This window comes from Amia ocellicauda, chromosome 4 (assembly GCF_036373705.1).
Source record: "Amia ocellicauda isolate fAmiCal2 chromosome 4, fAmiCal2.hap1, whole genome shotgun sequence".
Lineage (NCBI taxonomy): Eukaryota > Metazoa > Chordata > Actinopteri > Amiiformes > Amiidae > Amia > Amia ocellicauda.
Window position 1 is genome coordinate 43,110,507 of NC_089853.1, and position 15,534 is coordinate 43,126,040.

The 15,534-nt window shown below is 40.8% G+C and overlaps 1 protein-coding gene across 1 annotated transcript in view; it reads right to left on the reverse strand.

Moving 5' to 3' along the window:
• Positions 1-5,155: 5,155 nt before the first annotated feature.
• Positions 5,156-15,534, reverse strand: part of LOC136748544 (sterile alpha motif domain-containing protein 10) — a 39,010-nt gene continuing 28,631 nt past the window's right edge. The window contains exons 3-5 of the mRNA XM_066702397.1: positions 12,831-12,999; positions 9,173-9,313; positions 5,156-5,842 (exon numbers count right to left, since the gene is read on the reverse strand). Coding sequence (XP_066558494.1) covers positions 5,820-5,842; positions 9,173-9,313; positions 12,831-12,999 — 333 coding nt within the window. The 3' untranslated portion in view covers positions 5,156-5,819. The remainder of the gene's footprint in view (positions 5,843-9,172; positions 9,314-12,830; positions 13,000-15,534) is intronic.

Consider the following 15,534-nt stretch of genomic DNA (forward strand, 5'->3'; position numbering starts at 1 on the left):
AGTTGCTGTGATTTGTTACTAATTAATAAAAAAAAAAATGTTATGAGTAACAACTGTCAAGCAGAGTGGCCAAGGAGTTAGCAGCTTCTTCAGAGAGCCAGGAAAATCCACAGGCCATCTGGTTATGTCAGCTGCGCCGGGCCAGGGGGAACGCGATTGCACGGCCACAATCTTTCCTTACAGGAAGTGCTGCTGTAGTCACATTTATATAATAACAACAATCATTACATTTCTTAGCAGACACCCTTATCCAGGGCAACTTACAATTATGACAATATATCACATTATTATTTTACATGAAATTACGCAGCTGGGGTTTTATTGGCGCAATCTAGGCAAAGTACCTGACGCAGGGGTACCACAGCAGTGCCCCCACCTGGGACTGAACCCACAACCCTCTGCTCAGGAGCCATTATGACTATGATTATTACTATGATTATGATTAAGAATATGAATATTATCATACATACTGTAGCAAAACAAAATATCACAAAGTCCTTTTCAGTTCAATCCTAACATCAGAGCAACATCATACAAAAATGGAAATAAACTGTAAAGCTCTATAGAAAAACAAAAAACAGTCCCCTAATGGCGATAAAAGTCACCGACAATACAAAGTGAGCTTTTCAAAACAGCACAATGGCATCCTCCTTCAATTTGATGGCTTCGTACTCGAGAACAAAACTACAGACCCACGGCCTACTTTTCTCCTGTAAAAGGGGAGAGCTTCTGTAAGTCTTTGAGAAATGTTGTGCTCGGCGTCTCTTCGATGGCCGCATTGAAACGTTCGCCAGCATCTGCCTGTTGCAGCCGGTGACATGCAGAGGACACCTTTGTGTTGTACTGTTTAGTGTGTTGTGCTACATTAACCTACAGAAGCCCGATGACAATTGTGTATGTGTGTGTGAAGAGTTTGACGCTGTGTGTGTGTGTGTGTGTGTGTGTGTGATACGTTTGCTACTGTCTCACTCTCTCACACAGGGAGAAAACTGGCCCAGGGGGAGTGGGATGTACAATGTGAAGCAGAAACAACAGGGAATAGATCGTTAATCTCTCATAATACAACGCGCCGTCTTCCTCCTAACTTTCAGCAATTATCTGTTGTCTATCTAACATCATTACACACATGCCAATAATGAGTGAAATGTGTTTCATAAATCGCAGAGAGCCGAAGCATAGCTGTCACACTGAGTTATAGATTTGTGTCTCTTCTTCCAACAAACTTCAAACATCCACCCTTTGCTGGGAAACCACAATGCCTCTGGGCTCCCGAGTCTCACTCAGGCAATCACTTAGAGCTGATTTTATGAGGGGTTGGAGAAAAACGGAAAAGGTGTTTTTTTTTTTGTTGTGGTTCCACAAGTTACAACTATTCTATTATATGTGTTATAGGAATAACATTTTTAGAAGAAACTAAAGCTGGGTAGCGCCTTAATAGATATAAGTACAAAGACCTGGAGACATGTCACATACATCTTTTACAGTGCTAATGCAAAGGAAATAGTTTTTTATTATTGTATGCTATTGGGTGTTTGTTTTTTCAACTTTGTAAGGAAGGGATGGTAAATGTAAAATGACATTAAAGTTTTATGAATATGGCCCTAAGAATCAAGTGAAAAAATATGTCCACAACAGTCCTTCATCTTGTTTTTCAAAAAGGCGAAAAAAGCAAGGGATTGCACGCAGAGATCTGGCCAATCAAACAAATACAATCAACAAACAGCACTTGCAGTCACAGCTTCTTAGATTGAAATGCGACAAACACTCGGCAAAAGTTAAGTTCGGTGATTAAACCCGGAGAAAATGTAATTTTAATGCATGTAAATTGAGGATGTTGAAACTCTAATGTGCATGGCCGGCTATGAAATTTAGACAAGTGCTTAGCATAGTGGAAACGAATGGTTCTGAGCCACTGAAATAATGATCTCTGTAGCGCAGAAGTCGTTCAGCAGAGACTCGACGGAAATAAATAACCCAGGTAAATGAGGCGGGTCAAAGACATGATTACTTGTGATCACGAGAGTGTCTGCCTGAGGCCGGGAAACACAGGCTCTGCCCTGTTACGGGCCTTTATACGTTTATCACAGACTTGAAGCTATACCTTCCTGTTTCCTGGGAAAAAAGACTGCTTAAGGCGTAAATCTTTGCATTTCTCATTACAGATTCTGTAGGTATCCTGTGTCATATCATGAAAATTGCCCCCGGGCTTGTGGAGGGGAAGTTCAGTGCTTCAGGAGGGGAGGCTGGAAGGAAGCTCTCCTGGGAAGACCATTAGTCTTCTGAGCTCTCTGGAAGTTTTCCCATTTTGAGCCTGTTTTTCCAGAGCAAATGAATGCAAAAACTGTCAGCTGCTTTATACAGCACAGCAGCCTTCGTGACATGGGTCATAGCACTGCCTCTGCCAAAAATATGAATAGTATTGATATGAAAAAAAACAGAGTATTTAGAAACTTGAAAAACTTCATTGTGAGCTCCTTTTTCCATTTCAAGAATGAATCAAAATGGTCTAACTCCAAGTAATGTCTCTTATTGTGTCGAATTCTTAATTGATGTAAATGTTAGACAGGGAGAGCACATTAATTGACTCAATTATTCTGCTTCTCTGTGCATGCCAGTCCATAGTCTCTCCCTGGCCCCACTCAAGCCTTTCAAACACTTTTAACTCACAATACAGCTTATTAACTCTGCAACATCAAAAGTTATTGGACAAAGGAAAGTGGCAAACTATACATTCTCTTTATTTCTGTATGAAAGCCCCGTGCTTTTAATACAACTATTTAGTCCACTTCTTCAGAGGCAGATGTGCTGCAAACACACTCGAGTCTAATAGAGGAGACTGGAGAGCACTGTCATATCGTGCCCTGTTCAAAGCGTGCACTCGGGAGGAATGCAGTTGGTTTTGTGTTTGTGCCACAGGCGTTTGCAGCTGGCCTGGTCTACAAAGACCGGCCTTCATCACAGGCACAGCAGGCAATGCACAATTCCGCAGAGAGAGGCCTTTAGGTACCACAGACCTGTCCGCCAGTGTTTGATTCTCCTCAGATTGATTCCTCAGGTGTGTGACTGACCGTGCTTCCCCCGAGTGATTTTCTACACCTCATTTAGTCTGCAGAAAGTCCCAGGCTTATATATACTCGACTGCTATGAATCAAGCTAGGGATGCAATATCATCTTTTCCGAGAAGACAGACATCATAAAAAGAACAGAGGCTGCACTTTTGCATTGGCGGTCACCACTCCTGCCGCAGATGTGGCTACTACCATGGGAGGACTACCTGGGGACAGAGTGCAGATGCGCAGTGGCTTTAAACTGCTGTCACAAGCAATCAAGGTACCAAGATGTGGCCCCAGGACAGCCAGACGGGACCTTTTCGTTTGCAGCTCAAACAAGTGAACGCATCAACAAGAACAAAACATAAATATCAATATCAAGCTGATTTTAAGAGGCAAGGATGAATAAAGATTCCAGATAGCATAATAGGTTGTAAGTAAACAAACGAAACACCAACATTTCTACATGGCACACAGGACACGCAACCAGAAAGAAGGTCCTAATTTTAGTTTTTTATTAAAAAAGACAACTGTTTTCCTTTCTGTTTATATTAATTTCTGTACAGCTGGTAATTACACACATTTTATTTTTTATTTTATTCAAATCCCTTTTGCAAAAAAAGTGTTACAAAGAAAGACCATGTGGGTGAAGCTGTGGAGAAGGTGCATCTGCAGTAACAGTCTGTCCGACCTCCAAACAGTCAAAGTCTGTTGAAGAGAGATCCACGCGATTCGAGCGCAGCCGAGGATCAGACGCCCTTGTGAATGTACAGAGATGGCAAAACGCTGAAGGCTAGTCTGTGGGAGAGGTCGAATAAAGAAGTGAAGAATAGCAAACAGAATCCACACACGTCAGGTTGTCTCCTACAACAGTGACTGTTCGTCACTTCCACCGGACATCTTCCCCGAAGGTAACGGCATCACAAACAAATGAACAGAACTCAGATTTTCAAAATGGCTCACAGTTTGTTTGTTTTTTATGTAGGAAGCAGGAATGAAATGGTTGGAAAACAAGCTTTGTTCTGAAAGCACTTCCATGCTGAATCTGCAAGTAAAGTACATACACTTCTATTTATAACACACAGGGAAGTGTTCCATTGTGTGTGTTTATATATATTGTATATTTTATATTATATATATATTTATACATATATATATAACTTTTGTATCTTGTTAACTACCTACAAAACAGGACATTTTTAGATAAGTTTGAATACTCTTATACTGTAGTTATACTGAGCAATATCCTTCAAAGCTGTATTAGAATAGGCAAATGACTCAACAGTGACATAGAATTTTCCACACTATATCCAACCCCTGAGTGGTATCTGCCTCGTAGGAAAACTAGAACATTTTAAAGTCAAAAGTCCATGAGCATAGTGTTGACTACATAACAAATGTGAAATATAATGATTCAGAGCTCAACATGTATTTTGATTTGGAAATACACTTCATGAAATGTTACCCAATGTGTGACGGCACACATTTGAGCAAGTGCAGTAATGAAAAGGTTTATACTTTATTATGTGTCAGCAATCAAAGACTTAGTAAGAATGCTGGAAACAGCTTTGGAGCCACAAAATAGTTTAGGGGAATGATTCATCGCACAAAGAGAAACCAAAAATGGAGAACACATTTAGTACACATAGTAATAGTGTCACCATAGAATGTTCTTGGGCACGACACCACAGTTGTGAAGGAGCATTAATGCTTGTGTAGTTATTGCTTTCTCAAGAATGGAAGAAATGCCCTACATCAAAATGTTTTGTCAAAATTTCAGGTGGCCTTGGTTCTATGCAGTTGTGTGTGGGGGGCATTCATTGTGTTGTTGAGCGGCAGGGAGGTGGGGTTGTCGAGTCGTAGAGCAGGGTTCGGGGACATAGAAAAAATAGTTGTGGGACAATTTCACCTGTACACCTTGTAAATAACTTCTAAAAATGAACGTGTCTTACAGAAAAGTGGGGTGATGCTTTCAATTGACGCTCTCTCAATAATGGGGGGACAAGTAATTATTATAATGCCTTTACCAACCAAATGTTTTTATTTGTTCTGCTGAGAGTGTTTTATTTTGAGAATTTGTATAGACAACATCTGTCACACTCTAACAGGTTTTATAAGTTTATTGAAATCACCACCATTAGAAACCGGAAATGGGAGTTCAATTAGTTCAATCACCTAATTAAGAGCATATAGGTGGAATGAAAACCAGAAACACTGACTCTTGAGGACTGGATTTGAAGAATACTGACATTCAACCACATTCAGTATGATGAGTTAGGAAACAACAATGTGTCTTGGAAACCCCCCAGGTTTTCAAGACACATATATTCCGAGACACAAACCTGCAAGAAAAAAGAAAACCTATAGCACGTGGAAAAGAAAAAGCACACCAACATTTTAACAATTTCACGTCTGTGAGGACTCTAAGATGACTCTAAGATAAATTATTCTTATTTTCGGCCGATGAAAGCTCTGTCCGTGGAGTAAAAAAAAAAAGAGTTTTCCTTTGATTTTCACTAATAATGTTCAAATGAGATTGCAGGCTGTTATTGTGAATCCTCTTTTATACAATGTCCATCCCTCCTAGACAGTGTGTTCATCTTAAACCAAGCAGAATTGCAGTTCGTTCGAATCCGTCCCTGGTTGGCTAAAGCCTCCTTTCCGATTCAGGGCATGATTTTCCCCGTTCTGATATCTGGAGTCTGCAGTTCCTCCCAGAGGTATCAGGCATCCATTGTGCCAGAGCAGGCTGCCAAACGGACGGATGAGCTAAGAAAGGTTTCCGAAGGAAGCTGGGAAGAGAGAAGACAGGGAATAAATAATGCAGGAAAACAGAGAGGGGATAAACATCGCAAAGGCTGCTCCTCAGGAGTCTATCTCCTCACATCCACCAATCACGTCTCCAACAGCTTTATTTGAGCAGAATAAAGATACGTCTGTAACAGTCTATTAAAAATCTATATCTAGCTTTCTGGGTTGTAGGAAAGCTGTCATTGTCTCTGTGTTTGCAGAAGTCACACTATTTTGTTTGTATATATGCTGGTCTCCATTTTTGTTCCAATTTAAAAAGAGTTTAAGATAAATCAAAACTGAGCCATCCAGGGAATATTCAAGGGAACAAAATAATAATCGAAAAACTTTACTGACATCTAAAATCTTTAGAGATTAGGGAAGTTATAATCCATCGAAAAAACTCTGCTGTTTAGACCTTTACAAAGTTATCTGTGTACTGTAAACAAATGAGTGCAAATGATGGCAACTTTTATATTGGTGATAAAATCATTTGTGTAGGACTAGAAGACAATACAGGGCTGTATATTAGACCATATTTTTAATTACTTTCTTAATCTCTCTGTAGAACCGGACTAAAAAATGCTTCGCCAAAACAGAATATTTTTTCCTGAGTAATTACATGCTCTCGTTTTTCAGTAATTACTTTACAGGAGCTAACACCATCAGTTCCTTCAGCAGAAGCAGCCAGCGCAGCTGTTTTAGTCCAAGCAAGATGCTGATTTTCTGGAAACACAGAGATATTTGACTGAGGGAGTGTATGAGCTGAGAAATCTACAAGACAGCTCCGTTCCCCTGTGACCGCACCAGATGTTCGAAATGCCTTATGGCCTTTTCCTGATACCGAAAGCGTATGGAAACGCACCAGAGAAGAAGAACTGATTAAACAAACTAAATCCCCAGCCACTATAATCCATATTCCTGGAATGCACCATCCCAAACAGGCAGCACTGTAAACACACTAACGTATTCCCCTTATTACACTGTAACACAAAAGATTTCAAATTCAATCTTCGGTTTAAAAGCAAAACATGGGAGACGTCAGTTAAAACACAGCCGGAATATCAGGCATTGGGGTCAGATCAGCTAATTGAAATAAGCAAACTGTAAGCGGATTTGGATTAACCTTTTGGGAAATAAATGCAGAGTATAAAAAGGTACTTAAAAGTGTAATGAAGAAAAGCGTGATCAAGCAATCAGGGGCCACAATTGTATTTGCTGAGGAAGGTTAAATAAATATAAATGCAAATAAATCCTAAGTGGAAATGGTTACAAAAAAGTGGAGTGAAGAATTTAAATCACATTCATGACTTGGTCAAAAGGGAAAGGATCATATTTGAAAAAAATAAAAGCTATAACACAGAGAAACAAGAGCATGGAACAGTTTCCCCTCTCGGACTCTCCTCTCATAATCGTCTCCTCTACGTGGATGTTAACACAATAGTTCCCAGGTTTTCCCAAGCAACAGCATTTCATTTGAATAGCAATTACAACTATGGAAATGCCCTCTGTGTTTGCAGCTAAATTGCTCTGTAGCCTGGGAGCCACAAAAGTGCCGATACACCAGAGAGGATAATGAACGCCAGCACTGTGTAAAGAGAGCAGCGCTACTTTCAGCTAGATAAATAAATTATCCAATCTTGCACACACCACCGTTTGAGCTTATAAAAGCTGCCTGGTTTTACTGTGCTGCATATAATCCACAGGAACTATTTTAATACAGAAAAAAGTGGGCTTTTTTTTTAAATAAAATGTTTGGGCCGTTGGGCAAATTTATGAGCCTGTCCTGCCATGTGAAATAAGAGTTAGTGAAGTGTATGTTTATAGGCTAGGCGAATGCTCCATTTCTTCTTCTAGAAACTGTAAGTCACGTTACACCTAACCAAGCCCTGACAGCAACTCCATCTGTCTCCCTCTCTTGAGTTATAGACCCTTCCGAAAATATTGAATGCACTTCCATCAACTGCCATCTTTCTCTTGCATTTAACACAACAAGGGATAAATCGAGAGCGCCGCAACTTTGAACAGTCAGGAGCACAAAGTCACAGTTACTGATGTCTGGGAAGCTGCCGTCGTTGCCTGACAGGGTGGCAGGGAATTCACACTTATAATATGGCGTATAATTATCACAACATGAAGGATGCAACTTCATATGTGGGTCTGTGCTGGGTTTGCATGAAATGATGTACCAAGTTTATCGTGTGTAAAATATATTGGTTTTATTTGAGCAGAACAAATTATGTGAAATTACAGTTTAAAATGTTCCTTTCATGGGTTGATGTTTGAGAGGGGGTACTAATTGGCAAGACGTGATTTCCCATCCAAGGTGTACCTAATATGGACCTGGAGATTTGGAGATTTGAGGTAAATTCAGGAAACCAGCTACACTGATTTCAAAGCATGCAGTTTCATTTTCTGTGGTCCTCTGGCTTAACCCCTAGCATTGGTAACAACACCACACACTGCTTTCCTGCTTTCCCAAACCCACATTTAGCAAACTCTAAAACTCGCTCTTGCATAGAATTAAAAAAGAAAATTGCACCAGCGCTGCCCGAGTCTGACTTTGTAGCTCCTGTAATAAACTGAGTGCAACACGGCGCGAAATGCAAACAGACAGCTGATAGCAACTATCAGAGACAATTTAATCTGTGCCGGGGAAGGTTTAATTCTCCCAAAGTCTCAGGTGTTTCATAGTGCTACACAATTAGCAATCTCAAAGTCATAGCCTGTTGAACTGTTAAATTAAATTTTCACTGAGCTATTAATAGCATTTTCAGACACACACTTAAAAATCTCTCTCCGGCCCTAATGCGTACACATTTACTTGACATCCACTTGACACGTTCTTTGAGTACGGATAGGGCTGACCTTGTATTTCTCTCAGACAAGACCCAAAAACTAGCCTCGGAAACAAAGTGCTCTGTTCCTAATGGTCGGTGGGAACCAGCAGTTGGCTTCAGTGGTAAATTCGGCATCAATTCCAAGACACATCAAGCCTGCATTGACCTTGATGTAATGATTGTGCGTTTCTGCTGAGGGAGACGACACTACAAAAACATCCTAATACAATTATGAGCACAGGCATATCCTGCCAGATGTTCTACAGGCATCTATACAGCCTTGTCTCAAGGTCAATATCTGCCACATTGTCTCCCTGTACATAAAGAATAGACAGAAGTGGTGAGGTATGATCTTTGGGACCATTTCAGGGTTTTTTAGACAGTACTATTTAATCATTGACTTGTATCAAAGCCAGGGACGGCCCTACCCATACATCTTACACTCTGTAGTTGCAAACTGTCTGCTGTGCTGGGAAGCCCTGTGACCCGTACCTTGACTGAGCAGCTGCAGGTTCCGGACCTCCTCTCGCACTTGCAGTTGCAGAACCTGCTGTAGGACCTCCTGGCGCAGGGTCTCCTGTACGATCCCCATACGCTCCAGTTTCTCACCGTTGAGCCGCAGCAGAGCTCGTCCTGCGGAGAAGATCACACACTGCTGAAACCGGGCGGCAATGACACGATAACACAATGACATTATTTTATTGGTTAAAAAAAAACCCCACAAACATCAGATGCAAATATGGAAAGATATTCCAATTCGGAATTGATGGCGGTGTTCAGATCCACATGGTTTGGAGCGCAAAGCATAAAAACCTGGGGAATCATGGAAATTTACCATTCCATTACCCTCCGAAAGCATAAAAATGTAATCAAAATGGGGAGCTTTATTTTCTCCTCATTAAACTGCTCATGTAGACATTTGCCCTTCAAATACAGGGAGAACAGAAGAAATGTATCTTTGGGATGCATGAACACTCAGAGGGTCTACATAATAATTACAGATATAAATCAGACCCTTAGGCTTCCAACATAAACTCTCTTAGAAGTTCCCCTTCGCGGTTGAGACACAGGCAATGTCAGAAAGGCACAGATGCATTTATATATATATATATATATATATATATATATATATATATATATGTGTGTGTGTGTGTGTGTGTGTGTGTGTAGATTACTTTATATCATTTATTACAAATTGTATCACAGTGGTAACGTAACTAAAGAAGGTCAATGAAGGCTTATAGATAGGAATATAATGTGACCTTGGTTTATGCAGCATGGAACGCAACGCCATGCAGCTCGGCTCGTAACGGCGGATTGAACGCTCCCTATAAAATATGAATGACCTTAATAAACTGTCAGCTGTGATTTTTTATTCCTCGGAATATTAGGGAGCCTAATGATAAATATTTCACCGTTTGTGTTGCCGAGTTCGAGGCTAATGGAACCTGACCTCGTCTGGGTCCCGAAAGAAGTCAACGCAAGCGGCAGGAATGCTAAAGAGGGAGTTTTCTCAAAGTGAGGCAGGGCTGCCGATGGGGGCCCAGCTATGATGACATTGGGAAGGACAGTTAGTGAAGTCTGGAAACGGCAGAACGAGAAGGAAAAAAAACCCTCAGATCTCCACTCATCGGGCTCTGGAACAGATCCAGCCCTGAAAACCGCACGGCGTTTAGATCTGTCTCCAGCCGCAGAAGCAATTCCCCGCTGATTGTGCTTTAAATGTTTCGCTTTTGTACAGTCCGTGGAAACGGTGGAGAAAAAAAGAAAAAAGGGACATCCAAACATTCCCCCGTGACAAGAGATTGTCTATAAATGCGTTGTCACAACATGATTTTCCCCGAAAAGATGGTGTGAGTCGGCTGCCCACTTAATGTGCCTGACTGGAGAGGGAGGCTGGGAGAAGCAGGTGGAGTGGAAAGCGGTGTTAATCTCGCGCTAGGGGACTGGGAATTACAACGACCCCCACCGCAATCAGGCTTGACCTCCAACTCGTGTCACTGACCTACTTACTAACGGATGACTTGCAAGCTAAACTCTGGATTCGCTTCCACTCCCAAGGCACACAGGAAGAAACAAGATGCGCTGCTTGTTTGTTTGTTTTCCCTTGAAGAAGCCTTCACTTAAGGGAAATCCTGACAGGGGAATCTAACAAGGTTACCTCCAATATAATGTTGGTTCGTCTATATTTGCCCTTGGACTCCATAAAGCATTTTAGTGTTGCAGTCACAGAAAGCTGCCTTCTTGAAACGCTACCTCACTCCCTTACAGCTCAGAATCCCATCTCAGAAATTTAAAATCGCTGAAAGTCACTGGCAGGATGGCGGGCCGAGACACTGAATTGAATTGATTTTACTTATCTGGACTAATTGTCCTCCATTTTATTTCCAGCATGGCTCCACTAAACTCACACAGCAAACACGATTTTTAGTTATTTTCATCACATGGAGAACAATGAATGTCCAAAGTGCATTGGTATATCTCAGAGATGAAACACCACAAAGTAACCAATAAATAACTTTCCAACTTCAGCCCAAGCCTTTTGAAACAACAAACAAAGCTGCACCAGATAAGATTAACTTCCAATCGTACTGTAAAGCTGGTGTGTTTGCCTTATATTTTCCATTGATGTTGCTTGTTTTGAACTCTGTTTAATGTACAAGAACTCACTGTTCATTTAATACATGAGCTATTTAGCCTCTAGAAACAGTTTGTCCTAGAATGCTGTTGTCCTTGATCCTTTGTGTACAATTAGACAGAGGAGATGAATGGAGCTCAATTCAATTCCCTTCAGACAGGCTTAATATGGTTCCTAATAATTGCCTGCAGATAGCATTAGCAGGCCTGTCAACAATGGCACTCCAATTGGAGTTGAAGCTCTTAAAACTCGCCTATAAAATAAAAAACTCTTAGGGAAATAAAGACGGTGTAAATGTGTAGTGTCATTATAACTGGTGAAAAGATAATAGGAGATGAGATCTTATAGGGGAAATCGTGGGAAGATCAGGTCTTAACAAATTATTAGTGCAAATGCAATTATTTTTAATAAATTAATATTTGTTTTTGTACCTGTAAACTGTGATGCATCTTTAACTGGTTCAGCAATTATTATTTTATTATTATTATTATTATTATTATTATTATTATTATTATTATTATTATACTTCACAATGATTTAATGGAAAGACAGTGAAAATCAAATGCATAAAAGCAATTAAAAATATATAATTATATATGAAATGTAACCATGGAAGTTGCTGAGAGGAGTCCAGCATGGTAGTAATATGACCTGAAGCCTTTGGAAGTCATCTATGCTCTTTCAATGCATTTGAAAAATACTATTTTCCCCTGAATGAGACACAGAGTGGGTTTCTGCTATTATATACCTCCCATTTCATCCCTAGGGTAAACGGCTTGAGCACAGCAGAGAAAAAGGGAGATCGAAATTGAGGCCAAGGCCGGACAATGTGCTTTCACTCATTCACGCTTCAGCAGTGCTGTGCTGAGTGCCAGTGTTCAGACCTGTCAGGATGTACAGCAAACCCAAGACACCCTGCCATCAGCCCGGTACTGCAGAGACCCATGACAGGCCAGAAGGAAGGGGTTCTCTGAATAAACACACAACATTGCATTTGCTTCAATATTTTTACTCTTTCCAACTTATATTTGAAGACATTTGCTTGAAGAGATAAACCATTAGCAATATTGAATACCTCTTGTGTGAGTTTCTGTAAATTGTGCTCTGGTTTTAAATACATGTATGATGTAGTTTTATATAACAAGTGGGTTATGTGTACATGCTGGAAACGAGACATGCTCAGTGTGTTCTTAGCATCGGGGCTTGGATTCTGACACACTAAAAGCCTTAAAGTCATGTGCAAAGTGCTATATCCGTTATTTATGAAAAGTCGAGCAAAAAAGTGTCCAAAAGAGCTATGTGCAAATGTTTCAGTCACATGACCATCCTCACCACCAATCAATTAAGAGAAGATCTGCATATTAAAAGTCTCAGATTTGCAATGCTATGTTTTTTTGCAAATTTTTTCTTAGATTTTGCATATGACATTCTGTTGGAGTACACGTTTTTGTGATATGACCGTTATATGACCAACAGATTTGCAGTCTGATAAAAAAGGTGAAAACGCAGTACCTGTGATAGCGTGATGTGAGAAGGCCTCTACGTAGGTTAGGTAGTTGTGCGGACAGTGTTTCTTCAGCCACTTACACACGTCCTGCTGCGTCCAGAGAACAACAGGCTTGGAGAGGCTGGACAACGTGGGGCTGGTGTGGTAAACAGCAAACGCCTCCCCTGGACGGATCTGGAAAACAAGCCGAGCAACACGGAGCGAGAGAAACAGTCAGTGAAAGAGAAGAATGAAAGGGTCTTCAAGTTTTCTTTCCAACTAAGCACTTATTCATTTACTGCCGTGCCACCCAACCATTGTGCACTTTGTCAGCATTGAAGAAGGGGGCCTCAGATTGTGGAGAAGTCACACAGGAGAGAAAAAACTAAGAAGAAATGTATTTTAATTTATGTTAATTACCTAAGCTCCTCCCAGAATTAAATTACTCTTATACAATATCTCGCAAAAGCTTGGAATTTGGTTCTAAATCATCCAACTGTTAATTTTATACAAGGATATCAATTAATTAATCAAATTAATAATCCTTATGCTGTATATACCCTTTGTACTACACCAGTATGTACCTGTCTGATTTTAAGGCCAAACAGCAGCCTGATCCCCAACCCTAGCCAACACCACAATTTCAAAGCCTATACAAATCTACACCCGATTTAGTTAATTTAGTAGAATACCAAACCCTAACCTTAACCTTAACCTTCACAGGGGACTCTAATGCAAAGCCTAGCCAAGACAATGATGTAATCCTGAGTTGATCTTTTAACTTACTTTTAGGGAAAAGTCTGGCCAAATGACTTAAATGAATAAAATAAATCTAACTGTAAGACAATTCCAAACTTCAAGTTTATCCATAAATAAAATGTACCCCATTCTTTCTTTCTTCCTTTCTGTCCTTCCTTCTTTACTTACTTACTTAAACATTTAAATCCTCATTTAGTTAAATGAATTAATTATCCTAACAGGATTTCTCTGACATTCAAAAACTTCTGAACTGTGATACTGTGCTGAAGTGACAAACTGAGTGTTGACACCAACAGGCTGCTTAGTTTGTACCGAGGTTAAGGTTAAGATCTGAGAACGCATGAAAAGGTCAAATCCAGCTAAAGCCACAGTTCTGTAGGTCAGCATTATCCTTTAAAAAATCTCCAGCACAGTCCGCTTCATTAGAATAGGAAAATTGTCCATCAGCAAGCATTTGCAAGTAAAGCCAAAAGGTGGTGGACCTAATTGCCTCTAATTACTCTAAGCACACACTTCCCAAAAAAAGACAATCAATCAGCAGAACGCTCTATGGAAAGAAAAAAACAACAACTCTATTTTAAGACTTGACTTTCAGCTCTGTGAAGGAGGAGAAAGACGGCGACAGCCCTCACACAACCTCTCCATCAAAATGACAGGCGTTTCACATGCTCGGCTCAGTCACCACGACATACACTCACCTAAAGGATTATTAGGAACACCTGTTCAATTTCTCATTAATGCAATTATCTAACCAACCAATCACATGGCAGTTGCTTCAATGCATTTAGGGGTGTGGTCCTGGTCAAGACAATCTCCTGAACTCCAAACTGAATGTCTGAATAGGAAAGAAATGTGATTTAAGCAATTTTGAGCGTGGCATGATTGTTGGTGCCAGACGGGCCGGTCTGAGTATTTCACAATCTGCTCAGTTACTGGGATTTTCACGCACAACCATTTCTAGGGTTTACAAAGAATGGTGTGAAAAGGGAAAAACATCCAGTATGCGGCAGTCCTGTGGGCGAAAATGCCTTGTTGATGCTAGAGGTCAGAGGAGAATGGGCCGACTGATTCAAGCTGATAGAAGAGCAACTTTGACTGAAATAACCACTCGTTACAACCGAGGTATGCAGCAAAGCATTTGTGAAGCCACAACACGTATAACCTTGAGGCGGATGGGCTACAACAGCAGAAGACCCCACCGGGTACCACTCATCTCCACTACAAATAGGAAAAAGAGGCTACAATTTGCACAAGCTCACCAAAATTGGACAGTTGAAGAATGGAAAAATGTTGCCTGGTCTGATGAGTCTCGATTTCTGTTGAGACATTCAGATGGTAGAGTCAGAATTTGGCGTAAACAGAATGAGAACATGGATCCATCATGCCTTGTTACCACTGTGCAGGCTGGTGGTGGTGGTGTAATGGTGTGGGGGATATTTTCTTGGCACACTTTAGGCCCCTTAGTGCCAATTGGGCATCGTTTAAATGCCACGGCCTACCTGAGCATTGTTTCTGACCATGTCCATCCCTTTATGACCACCATGTACCCATCCTCTGATGGCTACTTCCAGCAGGATAATGCACCATGTCACAAAGGTCGAATCATTTCAAACTGGTTTCTTGAACATGACAATGAGTTCACTGTACTAAACTGGCCCCCACAGTCACCAGATCTCAACCCAATAGAGCATCTTTGGTATGTGGTGGAACGGGAGCTTCGTGTCCTGGATGTGCATCCCACAAATCTCCATCAACTGCAAGATGCTATCCTATCAATATGGGCCAACATTTCTAAAGAATGCTTTCAGCACCTTGTTGAATCAATGCCACGTAGAATTAAGGCAGTTCTGAAGGTGAAAGGGGGTCAAACACAGTATTAGTATGGTGTTCCTAATAATCCTTTAGGTGAGTGTAGACGGATCGCCGAGGTAGCGGAGCCACGTAAGCCATGGGCCCGGTTGAATTTTGTTA